The sequence below is a fragment of the Terrapene carolina genome, unplaced genomic scaffold, assembly GCF_002925995.2.
Source record: "Terrapene carolina triunguis isolate 2854851 unplaced genomic scaffold, T_m_triunguis-2.0 Scaffold67, whole genome shotgun sequence".
Classification (NCBI taxonomy): Eukaryota; Metazoa; Chordata; order Testudines; family Emydidae; genus Terrapene; species Terrapene triunguis.
In genome coordinates, this window is record NW_020664418.1 from 39384624 (window position 1) to 39407138 (window position 22515).

A 22515-nucleotide genomic window follows, 5' to 3' on the forward strand; every position below is an offset into this window, starting at 1 on the left:
AACCTGCCGCGTCAGCAGGTAAATAAAACTGGCCCGGCCCGCCAGGGTGCTTACCCTGGCGAGCCGCGTGCCGAACGTTGCCAACCCCTGTGCTAAACAATCTGTTCTACCTTTTATTTAGCTCTGACACTCTGAATACATTTCCCAGACCCGAAGAAGAGCTCTACGTAAGCTTGAAAGCTTGTCTCTCTCACCAACAGAAGTTAGTCCAATAAAAATATTACCTCACCCACCTTATTTATTCCCACAGTCATTTATGAGTACAAAATGGGAGGCAGGTTTCAATGTAATCAAGGTCCATAGCCAAAGCTCTCCTTCTCTTCCTACAGCATAACTCATTGGCTAGCACCTTCCATCCCAGAGATGGCAGCATTTCCAAGGCACTGTATGTTGATAAAGTACTTTGGGATGCTCTAAAGATGTAAAATATTATTCACTAAAAAGTATCCTTTACTGGATGTGACAAGGCTGCCGTAATGAATGGGAGATATGGCTTTGATTTCAGTCATACCTGCAATGTATGTTTAAAAAGAAATTTTAAAACAACTATTTTTAAAAAAATCTTTAAAAATTAATAGATATGGAAAGAATTAGATATGTGAAGATGCAACACTGAGATGGGGGTGGGGGGAATACAGTACAGGGCCCCGGCTCCTGGAAATGGAGTTAACTTGTGTAAGCCTTTCTTTGAAGACACTCTGGTTGTCTCAACAGAAAGAAAAAGACGACTGACTGATACTGGAACTGGAAGGGAAAAATGTTTGTTCTTTTTAATCTAATGGAATCATGAAAAAAAATGTTGCCATTTTACTAGTCTCAGATACATCAGTTTAATAGCTTTATATAGCACTTCACTTTCCCCTCTGGTTCTGTTCAGATGAAGCCCATCTATAAAGTCCAGCCAAAGGAAAGTGCTCAAGATAATGATTTAAAGAGGAGAACTAGCTCGCAGGCCTTTCTAGAACACACCACTGCAGCTGGTGGTCACATGCAAACATGGCTAATAGAGGGTATGTCTCAGGAATGTTCGTCACTCTGAAATATTCGTAACTCTAAACAAAACACTATGATTGTTCTTTCAGAAGTTTACAGCTGAACATTGACTTAATACAGCTTCAAAACTTTACTATGCAGAAAAAAAATGCTGCTTTCCCTTTATTTTTAGTAGTAGTTTATGTTTAAGACAGTACTGTACTGTACCATATTTGCTTTTTTTTTTTTTTTTTTTTTCTGCTTCTTCCTGATTATGTACATCGGTTCCAAATGAGGTGTGTGGTTGACTGCTCAGTTCGTAATTCTGGTATTCATAACCCTGAGGTTCTACTGCACTGCAATTAAAAGCCCACCTCTGACCAGTGCCAGGTGACTTGGGCTAATGGGCTGTACACCTTCATGCTCAGGCTGCAGCCTGAGCTTTGGGACCCTTGCACTGCTCAGGATCTTACAGCCCGCGCTTCAGCCCGAGCCCAAACATCTACATGACAAATACAGCCCCACAACCCAAGCCCAAGCCAGCTGGCCACAGGTTTTTAATTGCAGTACAGACATACTCAGGATCACTTTCCCTGTACTGCATGAAGAAATGTGTGTAAACAAGTAGTAATTCCACGTGATGCAATCCTCCAGTTTACACACCTCAACCCTGAATTTCTGAGTGGGCACTGGGGTCCAACTGTGCAGGTCCGACTGGGGCGTTAGGGCTGCAGTTTGACTCCGTAAAAGCCTCCAAATCACTGTTTAACTGCAAGTGGGGCACATGCATTGGCTGCAGCTGGTAACAATGCAGGAAGCATCATTATGACCAGTGCACACACATTTGCATTAGGGAGTAACTGGAAAGATTAGTAACAGTACCGTGCTTTTCATCTGTATATATCAAAACCCTGCACAAAAGGAGATAAGTAATATTATCCCCATTTTACAGATGGGGATTATGCAATGTATACATGTTCTATACGCTGATATTGAATGTGGGTTGATATTAGAGCTGGTTGGAAAGTTTTCATCTAAATGAAATTTCAACAAAAATGGGGAGGAAAATTTGTGGAAATTGTCAGTCCCAACCCCCCACCCCCGACTTTGCCACTGCCTTAATGTGTAGCCTTAGGCAGGTCAAGAATTTCCATTGTACTTCCCTATGTGTATGTGCCTGCCCCACCAGGGTGATGCTATAAACTTAAGTAATTAGTGTTGGTAAATCACAGATTGAGATCAATGGATGAAGGTGGTAGAGAAATGCTAAGTATTTCTATTTTACACATGCGTTTTGGGCACCTTGGGCCAGATTTTCAAAGTTATTTAGGTGCCAAAAAATGCAGATGGGTGCCTAGTGGGGTTTTCAAAAACTCCTATGCAGTTTAGGGGCCTAAATCCTATTGAATTCAATGGGAGTTAGGCACCTAACTTATTTAGGCACTTTTGAAAAACTCAGGAGGCACTGATCTGCATCCTTAGGCACCTAAATACCTCAAAAAATCTGGTCCCGATCCAGAAAATTCAGTCTTCACTGTTCCAGTCACGTGCAATCAATGCCAATAGCCAGTTTATGTGGACGCTTTCCAAACTTTGTACCAAGGTGGGAGGGAATTGTATTTCTGCACAACACACGCATATATGAGATGTGTCAGGAACATACTGCACTAAGTAGGTTTGCTGAGTGCTCGTCACAGTTAGGATAAACTTTTGGGGTAAACAGATGCTGCTACCCCACAGCAAGGAGGAGAGGTTATACCATGTCTGTGAATTTCAATAAGAGTATAGCGGAAAAGCAGTCCTGCCATTCACTGCAGTCTGACATTCCACAGTCTCTGTCTTGCTGGAGACAGAGTGATCTCTCCCCAAGCCCTGCATAATACACGCATATGAAAAGGGTCTATGGTATGGAAGATGAGCAGCTCCACAGCCCTGCAGCAATTGTCTGCACATCAAACCTGCAAGCTGGGTTGGAAAAAGTAGGGAGCCCTCTGGGGGCATGCAATGAAGTTCAAACCAAATTGGATAGCTTCCCATTGCTGTTGCAAATGAGGATTTATCATCGGAGAATCTACCTGTGCCTGGGAAGGCGAATCACCATCACAAGTAGTCACTAATGGTAGGAACACCCTCCAAACACAGACATATACACACAGCAAACTTCAGCTGGAAACTTCAGAAAGTCATTACCCAGCTACAAGACAGCCGTAGTAGAACTACACACAGCCAGTTTCCAAAATAACTTGGTCATTATCAGCATGAGAGAGAGAGGAGGAGGAACTGGAAGGGTTGGCATATACCCAGCTAAGGCAAGGCACATGAGGTTAGATTTTTAAAGGTATTTCGACACCTAAATATGCAGATAGGTGCCTAGTGGGATTTTCAAAAGACTGAGGGGCCTAAGTACCTTTAAACATCTGGTCTATAGTGGCTCAGCAAGAGGGAGACTCCCTTTTGGCTCACTTGGTAAAATGATGCCTCTGTTCTATAGGAGGGTCTCAGACAACATCATGCAGGATGCGCTAACAGCGATTTTGGCCACCAGGCAGGGAATCACTTTTAGCTGCAGGGCAGAGAAGTGGGGAGACAGCCACATCACAGGCATGGTAGGAAACACATCTCCAATATAAAGCAGAGTCTATTTTTGTTGGTGATTGAATCTACCTGCTCATTTCTCCGTGCACCTTGCTGAAAGTTGGCTCTTCAAAGTGTCAGTGCAGACCATGAACATGAAAGAAACATTATCACTCTAGATCGGGGGGGGAGGGGCGTGTTCATACATCTGCAGAGCATGAGCCAAATCTTAACAGATAGTTAGCCCCACGGACACCTCGCCTTTCATCCTGACCCCTCTCCTCCCATTTGAAACATATAAAGTCCCTTTGGCATCAACAGCAATTGCTTACATGGGAAAAGGAATGTTAGGAAAGCATTTTAAGCTCTTTTTAATTCAATTTAGCAGGTGTAAAAAAGACGCCACCCCCCTGTTCTCTGCAGATCACTGTTGAGTGATGCAGAGACCACAGTTTGGGATCTATTGGACTTGAAGTCAAGGAAAGAGGTTTTAATAGTAAGCACCGGGGGCAGTGGAACAGATGCCCTAAGAAATGCACCATCACTTGGGAGAATGAAGACTGCGTCAGTGAAGACACTAGTGGGGATGATGCAGGCAGGTGTCCTGCACAAACAAATCTGGTATTTCTCTAGCACCACAATAGGGCAGTTAGTCCCGCAGTCAGAGAGAAGAGCGCTCCCTATTAACTCACCAAAGCCACTTCCTGAATTAAGCAAAATGAGTCAAATTCTTCTCAGATATGCCAGTACAACTCTCTGGGAACCAGCTGTCGGGTCAGATCTCAACAGCTATGTAGCACCACGCCTGATCAGTACTGTACTTGGATGGGAGATTTAGAAGGAAAATTATTAATTCAGAACTCAGCAAATATCAAGCCACGCTCTCATCTTGTTTACACTGCACAGTTGCCACTTGAGATTAGTGGGGTCACAGGGGTATAACTGAGGGGACATTTTTGACCAGTATTTGCAGAAACCTAAGTTATAACTTATGAATTGTATATATATATATATATTTTTTTTTTCTTGGCGATCTCCCAACCAACCCACCCAAACTCTGGTCAGTACGTAAGAACAAACTAGATAACAGCCATGGTGGAAGGGTCTAGCTGCAGCTATAAAAATAAACGGATAGAGCTAAAAGGAGCTCAGTCAAAATCTAAATGTTATCAGGCTGGTTCAACCATGTGCCCTTGTTTTTCTGCACAGAACGATTTGGAAAGCAGCGAAAGTTGGCATGACTGCAGACTTGCAAGCGTGATTTTAAACAACCTCCCCCCCCACACACACAAAATCAACAGACTGCCACTCCCAACAAGATAGTGGGTGTTGAACCCAGCTGGCATTGTCATGTTATTGGAGTGTATGTCATATGGCTTGCGCAAAGTCCAAACAACATTGTTCCATTTAACAGGAGGGGAAAGTTCAGTGCATAAGCCAAAATCATCCGATGATTTTATCTGACTTCCTAAATGGTCCAGCTATTGCCGCAGCCAGCTGTAAAGCCCAATCTCTGAGCCATGACAGTTTCAAGATTTACACTTCAGGAATAGAGGGAGGCTTCATTGCCAAAGTTGCTGCCTCTGCCATATTTGGAGTCAGTGAAGAACTGGTCTTCCTCACCAGCCACTTCCTCAAAGTTTTCAGGTTCTCCTCCACGTGTTCCAGCCCACTTCTCTGAACACAGCCTAGGGCCGTACAGCTACAGGGTTATTTACAGGTTTTGTTCTCATAGCTGCCATCCTGAGTGTTGCCCTGCAGATAATGCTGCTAAGAAGAGCACTGACAGCATTATCAAGCCATGGACCCGGACAGTGTCTGCAGCAGCACCCATCAGAAAACCCTCTTCTTCACCTACCTCACCACATTTCACGTAGACTTGGGCTGAACATTGCTGTGTTTAAGCTGCTCTTTTATTCAACACTCCCTCCCCATCCCCACAGTCATCAGACTAACTGTGCAAACAGTGTTGGGAGCCGGGCCTCAGGTCAACCACTGAGTGCTGGGGACTTTTCTTCAGTCATGGCTTCCAGAAGTGAGCCAGTCATACTTATTAGTCCACTGTATACATGAAACCAAAGAGCAGATCTGCACCAGAGAAATGCTCTCATAAGTACCCACCGTTGCTAACCCTTGTTCAGCTCCACCAACGCCAACCGCATGAGGATTCCTAGTGTAAATGGGCGGCTGCTAAGGACTTTGACACAGTGTCACGTTACACCTGTTTGTGTACAAAACAATACAGTGTTTGAAACTGGTGGGGGCAGCTGAAGGCCTAGTCACACTTGCTCTGCCAGGCAGAGCTGAACAGACATAGCAGCACTGGGAAGTTCTTTAGAAACATTTCCTAGCGTAAAAAGGATTTGCCTTAATTGAATAACTGTGGGATCTTACTGCTATAACCGTGGTATTCCCTCTGGTCCTCCTCGCCCTATCACGTGTTGATACCCTTATCTGTATTTGGACTATAAGTTCTTTGTGGCAGGGACTATGCTTTCCTTTGCTCTGTGAAGCACCTGGCACACTTTGGTGCCATACCAATAAAAATCCAAAATACATACAATCAATATCTCTACCCTGGGAGCAGATTACTGGACCAACATGGATGTGCTGACACCCTAGTGTGTGGTCTGAGTTTTATCTGCTCACACTTTCCCCGCCCCTTATCAGGAAACGCATGTCATCATACAGCTCAGCACTCTCCAAGGGGGATTCTTCCTTTGTCTCGTTGACACATGGGAATGGAGCCAAGCAAACAGGCAGGGAGAGTGCTTGCTTATCTCCTCAGTGGCGAGAATTCAGAGAGGGTTCACATAGAAACTTCCTCCATCCAGTCACAACCCCCAGGGGATGGGGCGGGGTGGAGGGGTGTTTGCTCAGTTAGGTCAAAAACAAAACAAAGGGATGACAGCCTATGGTTTCCTTGGTGTAAGTGCCACAGCAGCTATAGCTAGCCGACAGTCTGGCTTCCCAAACAACTCCTGCTAATCAATATTTCTGCTTTCCTAGAGCTTTGCTGTTGACCCCCTTCTCATACACGCACAAGGTAGTGTGAGCACAGCACCCCACCCTCACTCGCTCCTTCCACAATCCAGTTCCAAAGATGCCCTTCCTGTGGCATAAAGCAGCAGCCGTTCATAGATTTCTACTGACTGCCACATGGATCATCTCTGTCTCTACCTGCTCATATGCCCCCTCTCCCCCCACCATAGTATCTGGGAGCCTCAAATGTTAATGGATTTTTCCTCACTGCACCCCTGTGGGGTAGGAGGCATCATTACCCCATGTGTAAAAAGGAGGAACTGACACACAGAGAGACTAAGGGTCCAATTTTCAAAAGAACTCAACACATCAGATGCTGGGGGCTCTTTTGAAAATCATGCCCTTATTTTGGTTCCAAAATGGGCTCTAAGATATTTTGGAAACCAGGCCCCATTTGTGTGTGCTGAGCCCCTGGCTCCATGTGATTTGTCCAAGGTCACACAGCAAATTTGTGGTACAATCAGGAACTGAGCCTACGCCTTCCACATCCCAAACCAGTGCTGTAACCATACAACTATCCTTTCTCAACTGACACCAGATTCTTGACTTCCACTTCTTACAATGCGAGAGCCATCTCTTCCGCCGCTCCACCTCATCCATAATCCATCTATTTTCAGAAATTATCCGGAGGCTCTATTCTCCTTTCACTCTGAAGTACCTCCTGATCCCTCTCCCTTCTGATAATTAGTACATCACACTATTGCTTACGTATTATCTAACTCTGGGAAGCACTCTGGTATTCAGCTTGCATGAAAGATCCTATATGAAATAGAGTTGAATATCTCATTAGACTGGGCAAATAATGTCTGTGGTTGGATGGGAGATATGCCTCAAAAGACATCATGCAAGGTCAACTGTGAATTACAACTATAGCCATTGGGTGTGAAAGTCAAGACACGAGGAATAGCAAGACCTTGCCCTGATGCCATCTTTTCAAACATAACCCAATAGGCCAGCAAAGGGGATGATATAATGGGAAAGCAAAGAAATCCCTTGACTAGGAAGCATCAGGTCCTTCTAGCCCCAACCATTCCATTTCTGGAATAGAAATGAAATGGCCATTGATCTCTGTGAGCTAAATCAACAATGAGCTTATCTCCTCTGGAATAATACTATTGATTAAATGAGTCAATTTGTTCTTTCCCATCCTTTTTTATAGAAATTAAGTTAAATGTGGAAGTGGATTTCTATCTGTTTGTCAAATATTGTATACAATGGTTTTTGAGAGCTGTTTAACTGTGGTAATTGCATAACACTTGCAGCTACCAATAGATGGCACCAGGCTTTCTGTACGAATTTATTTGCGCCTGCCATCTGGAACAACTTTCCTGTGCAGTATTTCTCTCAGCCTCATTGACTCTCCATCTATTTTCAAATCTCATCAGAAAGAATCTCTTTTGTCCCTTGACTCTGCCTCTTAATTTTTCAATTTCTCTCTCCTTCTGTTATTAACAGTACACGGCCAATAACAGATAATTCTTCGGTGTAACTATATTTGCAAAGCATTTCTATTTCTGAGCTAGCACTGATATGAAATAAGATTTTATTACTTATTATTAAGGAAGCAATATAGACTGTACAAGGAGAACCTAGGATGAGGAACTGCATAAACAAAGTCTCCTCTGGCTCAGACCTCATTTGTCCTATTACAAGGACTCATTACATTACATTTAAATGCTGCATTTTATTTATTTATCCCAATGATGTCCTCATCTCTGTTCCATGTCATCTAAGATATTAACCAAAATGAATAGCCACTTGGTATAAAGGAGAATCTTGAATAGACCATTTTTCCCTCTCCTGTTGACATCCTCCATCCCTCTCCATCCAAACAATATCTACCCGTTTATTTAGTAGGATGTTCTAGACTAAATTCCATGTCAATCAGACCTGGAAAGAAAGCATGTAATTCTGCCAGTGACATAGTCCAGGAGACATATTTCAGCCCCTCCTCTGAGTTTTCAACAGGGATCAAGTAGCCAAATAGCAACTTCCAAATAAGTGGGAATTAACCAATGATTAATTCTGATCACATTCCAGCAGAATTATGTGTTATCCTCCAATTAAATACCCAAACAGCTCAACATGATTAACAAGAAATCACAGACCAACAAGAGGAATTAAGGATGATTCGCCTCCAATTTCCTATCAAAAACCAGTGCCAGATAAAACACATGCATAAAGCTGTCTGCTGGCTATTCCTCACAACACATCAGTCCTGGCAGCCGCTGTATCAGGTTGCCGAGGAACTAATCAGAATGTCGGTGTGCTGAGTTCATTTCTCATGCTCAAAATATTGGCTGGTGGTGGCCAGAGAGAGGTGGGGCAGACATGTGCTTCCCAGTCCTGTTCAACCAGAGCACTGAAATTTCAGAACAACGGGGAAATGGAGCGTGCCACAAATGTACACAGTAGTCAGCCAGTGATAGAACATAGCTTCTATGATTAGCAGAGTTAAAGGACGGGGAGCTCAAACTGCCTTCACTAGGTCAAGTGCCCAGGCCAGTAGGGGGGCACTTGCGTGGCAGCCAGCCCTATTACAGTGGCCAAAGCATCTCCTCCAATGGTTGGGTGTCTTTCATGTATCTTTCCGCTAGTTGTAACAAAAGCTTTGCCCCAAGAACCTGGGAATAATTCCAATACTGTAGTCAACCCTCTCTGCTCTACCTGAATGACCCCACATCTTTTCTCCTTATATCCAAAGTGGACATTGATCTGATGCCACTATGATGTCTCCTTTCCTTATTAAAGTAGGCACCCGATCACTTTTTAACCAGGTGATCCTTCAGGAGAACTCAACATCTCCGTTTTATCTTGTCTTAAGAAGTGTGCTTTGAGAAGGGATGTGGGAGGCTGTTGGAGCAGGAGGGGGAAAAGTGGATGTGATGTGTGCAAGCAAAATCTCTCTTATAGAAAAGTACTGTTCTGTGTCTATTTCAAGACTATTGTGAAGCCACCATCAGTGTTTGCACTTCCATGTCTCAGCACTTCATGTGTTTTGATCCCACGGCGTCATTCTTGGATGGTCAGTCACCCATGCAGGATCACTGAACACAGACGCAATAGAGTGATTTGCAGTTATTTGGTTTTTGGTTTTAATTGCTGTTCAGCTTGATATTTCATAGATTCCAAGACCAGCAAGGACCTTTGTGATGATCTAGTCTGACATCCTGTATAACACAGGCCATAGAACTTCCCCAGAATAAGTCTTAGAGCATAACTTTTAGAAAAACATTCAATCTTCCTTTAACTGTTGTCAGTGAACAGGAAATAACCATAACCCTTTGTAAGTTTTTCCAATGATTAATTACCCTCACTGTTAAAAATGTACATCTTATTTACAGCCTGAATTTGTGTAGCTTCAACTTCCAGCTATTGGATCGTCTTATGCATTTCTCTGCTAGACTGAAGAGCCCATTCTCTTCAGTCATTCTCATGGCTCTTCTCTGAACCCTCTCCAATTTATCAACATCCTTTTTGAATTGTGGGCACCACAATTGGACACAGGATTCCAGCAGCAGTCGCACCTATGCCAAATATAGAGGTAAAATAACCTCAAGTAGGAGTGGAGAGAATTCCCTGTTTATGCATCCCAGGTTCGCATTCGCTCTTTTGGCCACAGCATCACATTGGGAGTTCATGCTTCAGCTGATTATCCATCATGACCCCCAAATCTTTTTCATGACCCCCAAATCATTTCCAGTCACTGCTTCCCAGCAGAGAGCCCCATCCTGTAATTATGGCCTATGTTCTTTTTTCCTAGATGCATACATTTACATTTAGCCTATTAAAAAGCATATTGTTTACTTGCAACCAGTTTACCAAACTATTCAAATCACCTGAGAATCTGATTTCCGTGACTCGAGAAGTGACTGAATCAGTTCTCTTAACGTAAGAAGTCCCGGCTATAAAGCTCCAGTGAAGATTTTCCACTTCTCTCACATTCTGACATGAGTTACTTTCTGGCACCACAGTATTGCCAACCCCAAGCTTTCAAAAACCAGGTGTCAGCCCCCAAAGAGTCATAAGATTTTTTTTCTAATTTTTTTTTTAATTTGTCTTCTGATTTTTGAGCTTTTTTGGTGGGGGAGGGGGGTCACATTTTCAAGCTTTCCTCAGCAATCATGAGGGCTGGAAACTTTCATTTAAAAAAAAAAAGACAAAAAACAAAAACCCACAAACGGAAGCTGAGATTCTCAGAAACGTGTTTACAGGAGCTAAAAATCACAAGAGTTGGCAAAAATAGCAATGGGCAAATACTACTCAAAGACTTTTTATAAGTCAAATTTTCAACGGAATTAGCTTTGGCAGGGCTGGCCACTATGCAAGTGCCCCCTCATGGCCCAAGATACCTCTGCTGTGCTGTTTTCCCCTTCAACAAACTCCACCCTGTCTCTTTCAGTCTCACCTCTTCCTAAGAGTCTGGGTTACTTAGGTACATTTGGCATCATCTTTTACCATTTGCGAGGACACTAGTCCTTCCATCATGGAAGAAGCCCACATAATTTTTACAGAAAATGAGAACCACTCTTCAGGGTTTAAAAAAATCCTATAAAATTTAACAGAGAATTCTCTCTGCCCAGAACACTACAAGATGGATAAGAAAGTCTATTGAAAGGGCTTCAGTTTCACTTAAATTCAATGGAGCCTTATCAAAGTTCTATAGAACCCTGTGGATGTTTATGAAAAAGTCTTATAGAATTCAATAAAGTTTTGCCTTTTCTTTCAAATATGGCTACTTTTGGGTAGACTCACACAATCATGGCATAACAATGTGAGTACCTTACACACTGAATTGAGACCAACAACGTCCGTGAGTTACAGTCTAAGGGGGAATTAGAGCCACTTGGTATATACCCTGGTAGAGGTCAGTTGGGGCATGGAAGAGTCTGTGTTTAAATAACCCATGGCTTTGCCAATGTGAAAAATAAATAGCACTATGTATCTTGTTTCCACATCTTTGCTGGCTTAATAAATAGCTCTGATCCTGGGGCTCTACAGGCCGGTCTCTTAAAATGACCTTGGTGCTTCTAGTGCCTGGGCTAGTAGAATCAGAGTACATCCATGAGAGAGGACATAGTAACTGGAGTGGGTGTATTTTCCATTATGCATTCCTGGCAGCTGATCAAAAAGTAAAGGTAACATCAGCCCTCGGGGGGATGCCAGCTGTTCCTTCCTCACAACAGCAGGGCAAATCCTGGTGGCATGTAGCTATAAAACTGAACGAAAATGTCAAGGGCAGGGAAAAGGGGAGGATCAGAGGCTTGTTTGGAATGAGACAGTGAGCAAAACCTCCCCAAATAGCCCAGGCCACCCCCTTTGTCTCTCTTCAGGTTCCAAACAGGAGCTGGAAAGAAACCCAAAAACAAACCTATGCTCTCTTGCTTAGCTAGCTCTACCACAGCAAGCTACTCTCCCTCTGCCTCGCTAGAGATTTCTAGTTACAGCTGACCAGAAAACAGAACATTTTCACACTCTTTACACACACACTCTCACACCAATTTCTGATTACATTTAAAGATGCCAGAGATTTTCAGACCATCATTGTCCCCGGAGTCCCTTAGAGCTGAGGGAGGAGGGAATCTCCAACTCTCCTTGCACTTTGGAGTTCCAATTTTAGACTCTAAATCCACGCCGGTAGCCTCTGAGAGCACTGCCCACGGCCCAGTAAACCAAGTCTCTGCTTCTCTGTGGAACAGAGGGAGAGCAAAGCCTTCAAATGGGCTGGAAACAGGCGCAGCCGCTCTTTCTTCTGAACAAGAGGAAAATAAAGCCTTTCAACAAGCTGTGAACAAACATACTATTGAAACCAAAAGAGGTTTATGCCGAAGTTAGTAGCATTTCCTCTAGTGAAGAGCAATCTGTCTCCAGTCCAGCCATGGAGATGCTCAGCCGCTCCTTGCTCTTAAAATGTAATTAAAAGTATGTGCTCCAGGCTGGCCCCCTGGGAGGCTAAAAGGCTTCTGCTAATTCAGGTCCTGCAGGCTAACCTGTGTCTCTCCACAAGGACTGTGGGCTGGAGCATGGGGATTGCTCCTTCCAGGACCCAGATGCCACATTCACCTGTCATCATAGGATGACTACAACTCCCACAAGGCACCACGGCAGCTCAGGCGGACACAGATTAACCTCAAACTGACTCAGAATGAAACATTTTGATTAGGCTCAATCCGAACCAAACCCAAATGCTTGGATTTGATTTTTCCAACAGAAAAATGACAAAATTTCAGCCAAAAATCAAAACTGTGTTTTCCATCAAAAAACACTGACGGAAAAGTTCCCAACCAGCATTAGTGAGCAGGATAAAGGGAAACAAAATGAAAGTATTGCTGTCGACAAACTAAAATCATTGCTGTCAGAAAGAAATGCACTGTTTATTAGCAGGTCCTCAGCTTGCCCTTCTTCTCCTAAAGTGAAGTCTCAGCCCACTTCACAGTGCACCTCACAAAACCCACCAGTATGTATATAGTATTGTGAGCCACTTTCAGCAGAGAGCCAGTAACTAAACAGGGCCATCGAGACGGAACTCCCCATGAAGCCCAGGTAAGTAGAGGACAAAGGAGGAAGGTTTCATTGCCTCCGTCTGTGCCTTATCTGTGCAGTGGGTATATAGAGGAGTTCAGCTTCCAGGACAGCTTTCACTGGTACAAAATTCACCAGCCATGCTCCATCACACTGAACTGATACGAGTCCAAGTCCTATTACACTCACATTCTGAGCTAGAAAGCGCAGAGTTAGACAATCGTGCTACTATAACTAACACTATTCTAATCACAGGCAGCAATTCCATAGGAAGGATGGGGCGTGGGAAGGGAGGAGAATTTGCCTACTCAGTTAAATATAGGCATTGACACATCAATCACTTTCAATTGCTACAGTATCTGAGCCCAGGCGCTCTGGAGTGAACATATTCTGGGTCCCGCAGCTTCATGTTAACCAATTCCCCAGTGAACCTGAGTCTTGAAGATAATGCAAGGCCTGAAAGGAATGTTGGAAGGGGCTCGTACAGTCTAGGAAAGTAGGAGACAGTATTCTCAGAGCGGGTGATATCAGAACCACTCCACAAGGAATGTCCTGCACTCCTCCCAGGCTCAAAGGCCTTGGCTACACTTGCGAGTTACAGCGCTGTAAAACCGCCCCCAGCGCTGTAACTCACTCCCCGTCCACACTGGCAAGGCATTTGCAGCGCTGTATCTCCGTGGTTGCAGCGCTGCATGTACTCCACCTCTCCGAGAGGAATAGCGAGTATTGCGCTGCCGCTGCAGCGCTGCGGCGCCAGTGTGGCTGCCCAATGCGCTGTGAATGGCCTCCAGAATTATTCGGCAGTATCCCACAATGCCTGTTCTAGCCACTCTGGTCATCAGTTCAAATTCTACTGCCCTGGCCTCAGGTAACCAACCATGTGACCGACCCTTTACATTCCCCGGGAATTTTAAAAATCCCCTTCCTGTTTGCTCAGCCCGGCGTGGTGTGGAGTGCTATCAGCGAATCTTTCCAGGTGACCATGCCTCCACGCGCCAAGCGAGCCCCAGCATGGAGCAATGGCGAGTTGCTGGACCTCATCAGTGTTTCGGGGGAGGAAGCTGTACAGTCCCAACTGCTCTCCAGCCGTAGGAATTACGATATCTTCGGGAAGGTATCAAAGGACATGATGGAAAGGGGCCATGACCGGGACGCCCTGCAGTGCAGGATTAAAGTGAAGGAGCTGCGGAGTGCCTACCGCAAAGCCCGCGACGCAAACGGCCGCTCGGGTGCTCCCGCCGCGACCTGCCAATTCTACAAAGAGCTGGATGCGATACTTGGGGTTAACCTCACCTCCACTCCGAGCACCACCATGGACACTTCAGAGCCGGTGTGGGGGTGGAGGAGGAAGAGGAAGAGGAGGAGGAGGAAAGCGGGAGTGATGGTGGTGGGCCAGATGGAGACACCCCGGAGTCCCTGGAGCCATGCAGCCAGGAGCTCTTCTCAAGCCAGGAGGAAGGTAGCCAGTCGCAGCAGCCGGTACTTGGTGGAGGACAAACAGAAGAGCAGGTTCCCGGTAAGCGTTTTTTTTTTTTCGGGAAGGAATTTTTTCGGTGCGGGCTCTTTGGGAGAGGAGGGTTAGGCATGCATGCCTAGATGCGGAATAGTGCATTGATGTGGTTTATCACATCGCGGTAATCGGCCTCGGTAATCTCCTCGAATGTCTCATCCAGAACGTGTGCAATGCGCTTGCGCAGGTTTATCGGGAGAGCATCCGTGGTCCTTGTCCCAGCCAGGCTAACGTGTCCGCGCCACTGTGGCGCGAGGGGCGGGGGGACCATTGCTGCACACAGGCAAGCTGCATATGGGCCAGGGCGGAAGCCGCATTGCAGTAGAAGACCCTCCCTTGCTTCCCAGGTCACCCTCAGCAGCAAGATATCGTCCAGGATGAACTCCTGTGGAAAATGTTGGGACAGTGTTCAGTGTAGGTGCCCCCTGAAGCTGTTGGCTCTCCCCAAGGCACAGAAACCCAGAGGACAGTGCAGCCCTGAAACAATCAGTCCCCCTTACTCACCATTTTGAGGCTCCCGTGGGATATGTGTGCTCTGTTTCGGACGGCAAAATTATGCTATTGTGTAGACCCTGTGTGTTTTCTACTCCTTAAGTGTGGGGGGAATCATTACTCTGTCTGGTATAAACAATGCTGCCTCTGTTAAATGTTGCATTTTGCCTATACAGCAGCATCAACCTTGAGACCTCAGCCGTCCCTCTTATCGCCTGCTCAGAGACTGCAAAGACTCAGGAAGAGACCGCGAAAAAGCAAAGAAGACATGCTGCAAGAAGTGATACAGCAATCTATTAAAGAGAATGAGAAAGCACAGGACTGGAGGGAGAGAGAATGCAGGATCCGCCAGGAAAACGCAGCGCACCGGCGGCAAAGCACCGCGCACCGGCAGCAAAGCACTGATAGGCTCATAAGCATCCTGGAGCGCCAAGCAGATGCTATCCAGGAGCTGGTAGCCATGCAGAAAGAGGAGCAGTACCGCAAACGCAAACGCCACCCCCCCTACAGCCCTTGTCCCCAAACTCTTTCCATTGTGCCCCACTGTCACCTCCAACCCACTTTCCCCAACTTCCACGTTCTTCACGCCACTTGCTGCCTCTAACACCAGTATCTTCACCACCCAGTCCTGAAAACCACGACCCTTACCCTCTGCACTCAACCCCCATCACCATGCAGTATAGCTGTCCTGAAGTGCAGCACTCACTGCACAGCACATCTGACAGGACATATGCGAATCTGTGATTGTACTGTTCCCCACTCCACCCCCTTGTTTCTTTTCAATAAATAATTTTTTTTCTTTTCAATAAATGGATTCTTTGGCTTTGAAAACATTCTTTATTATTGCATAAAGTAAAAGACTCCTTAGCCCAGGAAATAAACAGGCACTGCAAGTCTGCTTGTCTGCTAAGCAGACACTGATGCCTAAAGATTGGAACTACTGCACTTCACTCCCGTGCAGGGCACCAGATATCACTGCTGGTTTTCAGCCTCAAATTGCTCCCTCAAGGCATCCCTAATCCTTGCAGCCCCGCGCTGGGCCCCTGTAATAGCCCTGCTCTCTGGCTGTGCAAATTCAGCCTCCAGGTGTTGAACCTCGGAGGTCCATGCCTGAGTGAAGCTTTCACCCTTCCCTTCACAAATATTATGGAGGGCACAGCACACGGATATAACCATGGGGATGCTGTTTTCGGCCAAGTCCAGCTTCCCATACAGAGATCACCAGCGGCCCTTTAAACGGCCAAAGGCACACTCCACAGTCATTCGGCACTGGCTCAGCCTGTAGTTGAACCGTTCCTTGCTGCTGTCAAAGCTCCCTGTGTAGGGTTTCATGAGCCACGGCATTAACGGGTAAGCAGGATCTCCAAGGATCACAATGGGCATTTCAACTTCCCCTACCGTGATCTTCCGCTCTGGGAAAAAAGTCCCGGCCTGCATCTTCCTGAACAGCCAAGTGTTCCGAAAGATGCGTGCGTCATGCACCTTTCCGGGCCAGCCTGTGTTAATGTCAATGAAACGCCCACGGTGATCCACAAGCACCTGGAGAACCATAGAGAAATACCCCTTCCGATTAACGTACTCGGATCCTAGGTGGGGTGGTGCCACAATAGGAATGTGCGTCCCATCTATCGCCCCTCCACAGTTAGGGAACCCCATTTGTGCAAAGCCATCCACTATTTCCTGCATGTTACCCAGAGTCACGGTTATTCTGAGTAGGATGCGATTAATGGCCTTGCAAACTTGCATCAACACGATTCCAACGGTCAACTTTCCCACTCCAAACTGGTTTGCAACCGACCGGTAGCTGTCTGGAGTTGCCAGCTTCCAGACTGCAATAGTCACCCGCTTCTCCACTGGCAGGGCAGCTCTCAATCTCGTGTCCTTGCACTGCAGGGTGGGGGCAAGCTCCTCACACAGTCCCATGAAAGTGGCTTTTCTCATCCGAAAGTTCTGCAGCCACTGCTCGTCATCCCAGACTTCCATGACGATGTGATCCCACCACTCGGTGCTTGTTTCCCGAGCCCAAAAGCGGCGTTCCACGGTGCTGAGCATGTCCGTGAATGCCACATAGCATCGTCGGACTCCTCACCCTCACTCTCACTGTCACTTTGGATCTTAATTAATAGTTCGACAGCCAAACATGATGTGCTGGCGAGACTCATCAGCATACGCCTCAGCAGTTCGGACTCCATTTCCCACAGACAGATGGCGCTGCATAGAAACCGTTGAAAGATGGCGCCAAAGGTGGACGGAAACAAAGGGATTTCTGGGATGTGAAGCGATGCATCACGGGGCATTGGGACAGGACCCAGAATCCCCCGCACCCACGCCCCCTTCCCACAACCCATGCGCCAGAATGGGAAAAGGTGCTCTGTGGGATAGCTGCCCATAATGCACCGCTCCCAATAGCGCTGCAATTGCCGCAAATGTGGCCACGACAGTGCGCTGGGCAACTGTCAGTGTGGACAGACTGCAGCGCTTTCCCTACTCAGCTGCACAGGATTAACTCACAGCGCTGTACATCTGCAAGTGTAGCCAAGGCCAAAGGGAGGATCCATGGAGCTTACAGAAGCTGCAGAGCAGCTCCAGGTATTTAGCACACTATCGGAAGGCCGAAAATGCAGCCACAGCAGAAGTTAATTGAGTCCCACTAACGAGGCAGCTGCAGGAAGCTGTAGATCTGTTGGGCCCGCTTGGTCTTAAGAACCAAGCAGCTAGCAAAGCAAGCAAGTCAGCCAGATTCCAAAAAGCCTGACAGATGTAGGACAAAGAGCAATGTGTGCCATTGTTACACTGTATTTAAAGAATGACAGCGTCATGAGTCAAGGTGTACGCTGATCACCTCAGGTGGTGGGAAGCGATTCAAATCACTTCCCCATGAAAAGTGTATAATTGGCCAGGTGCATTATTGTGAGATTTGGGCTGGTTGTTAGGTCACCTTCTCCTAGAATACGAGGTATTGGCCCTTGACAGGGACAATATGCTGGGCCTAACTGACCAATGGTCTCATTCAGCATGGTAAACTGATGACCTAGTTGGTTCGGCAAGTATCAGAGTTCCAAGTCCACGCACGTCCATCTGCTCTTCCTCCCTTCTAGACCTTTCGGCCTATAACTAGTGCCTAGCCTGTACCCACCCTACCTGCCAACCACAGGGCCACTAACAGCACTCACACAAGGGCCACCCCCTCCGTCTAGCGTCACAGACTCTCCTGTCTGCCTCTCTATCGTCCATGAGCCTCCGAGGCTGGAGCACCCACAGGAAAAAAAATAGTGGGTGCTCAGCACCCACTAGCAGCCCTGCCGATCAGCTCCTTCCCCTCCCTCCCAGTGCCACCCGCCTCCTGCTTTCAACGGCGTGCAGGAGGTGCTGCGGGGAGGGGACGGAGCTAGGGCGGGGCACGCTTGGGAGAAAGGTTAGAGTGGGAAGAGGCAGGGTAGGGTGGGGCCTTGGGGGAAGGGTTGGAATGGAGGCAGGGCCTGAAGTGGTTAGGAGGTTGAGCACCTGTGAGACTGAGTGTACACCGTGTGTTCAAGCAAGTATTTGAGCATGCGGCTGTCTGTGTGAGTTGTGTACACCGGGTACTATGTGAGCAAGCACGTGGCTGTGTGAGCTGTCCACACTGGGCACTGCACAGACTTGTATACTGAATATTGCATGAGCAAGCTTATGACTGTGTGCCTGGCTGTGTGAGCTGTGAGTGTAGGGCACTGCAGAGACATGCATAGTAGCAGCCTGCGTTCTCTCTCTGTTGTTTGTAGCAGGCTGGGCTGGTGCAAAGCCATTGGTGTTTGTTATCCTCACCCATGTACTCCTTCCCCATTACAGGCATGCAGGCCTCATAAATCTTACCCTGAGAACTGGCTGAGGACAGGGCCGGGGCAGACAGCTGCATGGCTAATTTTAGTGGCAAGCTGGAGAAGCAGAGCAGGTTTAGTCTCTACAGAAAAAAGTCACTTTGAAACAACATTTGCCATGTGCTTAAAAATAGACCCAGACATTAGGATTTTATTGGAGGTGGCAGGGGTCCCATCCCATTAAAAGCCCCACATTGGGCCAATCACAACTCTCCATCTGAGAAGGGCTGGGCAAAGCTCTGCTTTAAGACAATCCCTGCATCGCTTGGGTCAAGTGGAGCAGAAGCCTGCTGCAGCGTGACACAAAGGGCTTGTTACCATCAGTTGCTGAGAGGGGCTGTCTCCACCTTACTCCCAACGCCTCACCATGCTGGGGAGCGAGGGACGGCTGCTGGGACCTGAACTCCATTCCCCAGCATGGCAGTGTGATGCACCGGGAATCCTCAGGGCGCAGTGACAATTCGCTGAATCTTTTTGTACCTCTAAACATGTTCATTTCACATTTGCAGTGAAGTTGTGTCAGTTCTGATTTCATTTTCTTTACAAGTGGCACCAAACTCCCGGTTCCAGACACCCCTAGAACTTTAGAAACATTTGGCTCCAGGTCTGGCTCTGACCAGTGCAGCTTGTTCTAGCTCTGATCTAAACCTGTTCATCCATCTGTATATTTGGCATATTAACTACATTCGGACAGACCCAAATGGACTCCCTTGTAGCTGCTGCCTACCTGACTGTCCTGGAGTGTTTCTTGGTGTAAGGAGTGATGACTTTGAAAAGCAGCTCCATGGCGCCATTAATGCCTAGTTTGGTTCCTGCAGAGACTGTGACAACAAAAGAGACAGGGAGTTAGATCCAGAGCAGTAGGCTTGGGTTGCTGGAGTTACAGGTAGTGCAGTGAAGAGAGGAGGAGCTGCTGGGATTATTAGAAGATTCTCTGGGCTTCCAAATGGGTCTCTTTGACCATTTTACAGATGTAGAAACTGAGGCACATAGAGATCAAAGGTCACAGAATGACTCACAGGCAGATTCAAGACTAGAACCCCATTCTCCTAACTCTTAGCCCTGTGCTCATTCAAGTAGCTCACAGTTGCCTCATCATTTGTAGAAGATGTTGCACTCTCTAGAGACAGGTTAGGGTTAAATGGGGCCAACCAATCCACTCACAATTTCCAGGGGCAATTCCATACACGTGGAATATCTGCTAGGGGCTTGGAGTGCGATAGGAGAGAAGGATTTCTTTCCTTTCTGCACTAACCCCGGTTTTTTCTGCTCTTGGGATAGGTACTTCAGAGTGCAGATGGAGCCCCACCTCAACCACTGCTATCTTTAATTCTTCCCTTGGCAATGCTGTTAACTTTTGCAGGCAGACACAGTGGTGTATTGGGGAAAGGGCTGCACAGAAATTGGCTGCTTGGCTTTAAAGCTAACCTACAACAGTCCATCATCAAACCTCCAACCTCACACGGAGAGGGGAGAGCAGGGGAGGTTCAGGGGCTCGAGTGCGTGAAGCTAATAATGGGGGCTCTCTAGGTGAACAGGGATGGCGTACAGCCCAAAACAGTTAAGTGCTTTGAAAAAGGACAGTTTATTGTCCTAACGGGGGGAAAGAATGAGAAATCAACGTCCCCATCAGCAGCCAGCGGGAGTCTTGGATGCCTGCCCAAGGCTGGGGTTTTTGGCTGCTTTGTAACTAACTATCCCCCACTGGCCAGAAAGCTGCCAAAGGGCCCATCCGCTTATGCGGGTCTCAGCCAAGTCATCCTGCTGATGGAGAGTCTTGGAAGGCTCGCTGGCTACTTTCACAATAGCAAACTATTCATTGGGACAGTGCAGCGTAAAAGGCTGCTTAAACTCGGCTCCCCGCAGACTGGGAGGCATGCTGCACACAGGGCTGGCAGCCCACGCTGGGAAAGGAGCAACCCAGGACAATAAGCAGCTACAGGGAGATCTTAACAAGGCCGGGCTGGCTGCTTAGACTCCTACCCCCAAGGAGCCTTCAGGGTGTTATATGCTCCTGGGTTCTCTACTGCTCCAGTCAATTAGATCAATGGTTCTCAAAGCCAGTCCGCCACTTGTTCAGGGAAAGCCCCTGTCAGGCCGGGCCAGTTTGTTTACCTGCCACGTTTGCAGGTTCGGCTGATCGCGGCTCCCACTGGCTGCGGGTTCGCTGTTCCAGGCCAATGGGGGCTGCAGGAAGCGGTGCAGGCCAAGGGACGTGCTGGCCACCCTTCCCGCAGCCCCCATTGGCCTGGAGCAGTGAACCGCAGCCAGTGGGAGCCGCAATCGGCCGGACCTGCGGATGCGGCAGGTAAATAAACCGGCCCGGCCCGCCAGGGGCTTTCCCTGAACAAGCGGCTGACCGGCTTTGAGAACCACTGAATTAGATGACTTGGAGGGAGGGAAATTCTCCAGTTCTTCACCACATCCGTAAAAGCCTGGGCCTATCCCAGAACAGCGCCTATGTCCTGGCTGTGTACAGATGTGGCACTGAACTAACAGAGCCAGTGCTGCATGGGGTGGAGGAGGTAGGACGTTCTGAGGCACTGGGGTGGGATTCACCAGGGGAGCTTGTGCAGATCCTAAGGATTAGGCCTATACGGCACAGCACAGTGATGAATTCCCCCTCAGGCCCTTGGTGGGACGTAGGAACTCAGTGACAGGAGAGATTTTGACTATGAAATTGGGGGGCAGCGGGGACTGGGAACAAAACGTTTGCATTTTTGCACCAGCTTCTTATGGAGATGCTTAGGTACTATTGCAGTGGGAGCTTAGGGTCACTTTAATGAACTAGAGAGTGTGTTTGCAGGGCTCAAGGTCCTGACACTAATGGAAAGGGTTAAAGGCCACAGTGCAATGGGCTAAAGTCTCTGAATTGGGATGCAGGTGCACTTAATGAGAGCAGAGGGAGTGTGGAAAGGGGCTCAGTGTGGGAGGCAGCTCTGGGTGAAGCTGCAGCTCTGTAACCCAAATTAAGACACATTTCAGCTGCTGTCTCTATTACACTCACCCTTTCAAATGCTGCTTATCTCAGGCAGAGGGACTGAATGCTGGGAGCTGGCTGCCTGACTGAGAAGGCCCCTACAGTAAGGCCAGCTCCTGTGTAAATACAAGACCTAGAGGGCTGCCAGCCAGTAACGTTAAATCTTAGGAGGAAAGGTTTGGAAAGCTGGATGTGTACAGCTTGGCCAGCCAGTGAGGTGAGTATATAGCAGGGGAGAGGGGAATATGACAACCATCTAGAGTTATCTGCAGGGGGAAAGTAGCCAGGAGGGAGAGGAAGTGGTTAGGTGATGCAAAGGGATGCAACAGAATGAAAGTGAGCAAAGGAAAATTTGTACTGCCTCTCAGAAAACATTTCCCCCTGGGGAAATATCTGAATGCACAGTGGTCTTTTGAGGGAAGAGCTAGGAATCCCAATGCTTGAGTCACTGAACACTGGAGAATACAAGAGGGAGGATGGCTCGGTGGGTACGGCTCTAGTCAGGGACTCAGAAGGTCAGGGTTCAGTCTGTCACAGACTTCCTGTGTGACCTTGGATAACTCATT

The 22515-nt window shown here is 47.2% G+C and overlaps 1 protein-coding gene across 2 annotated transcripts in view; it reads right to left on the reverse strand.

Moving 5' to 3' along the window:
• The window catches only part of AGBL1 (ATP/GTP binding protein like 1), a 391687-nt gene that overhangs the window by 331366 nt on the left and 37806 nt on the right, over nt 1–22515 (reverse strand). For both annotated transcript variants that reach the window (XM_026648344.2, XM_026648345.2), the window contains one exon: nt 19697–19790. In XM_026648344.2, the coding sequence (XP_026504129.1) occupies nt 19697–19790 (94 nt within the window). The remainder of the gene's footprint in view (nt 1–19696; nt 19791–22515) is intronic.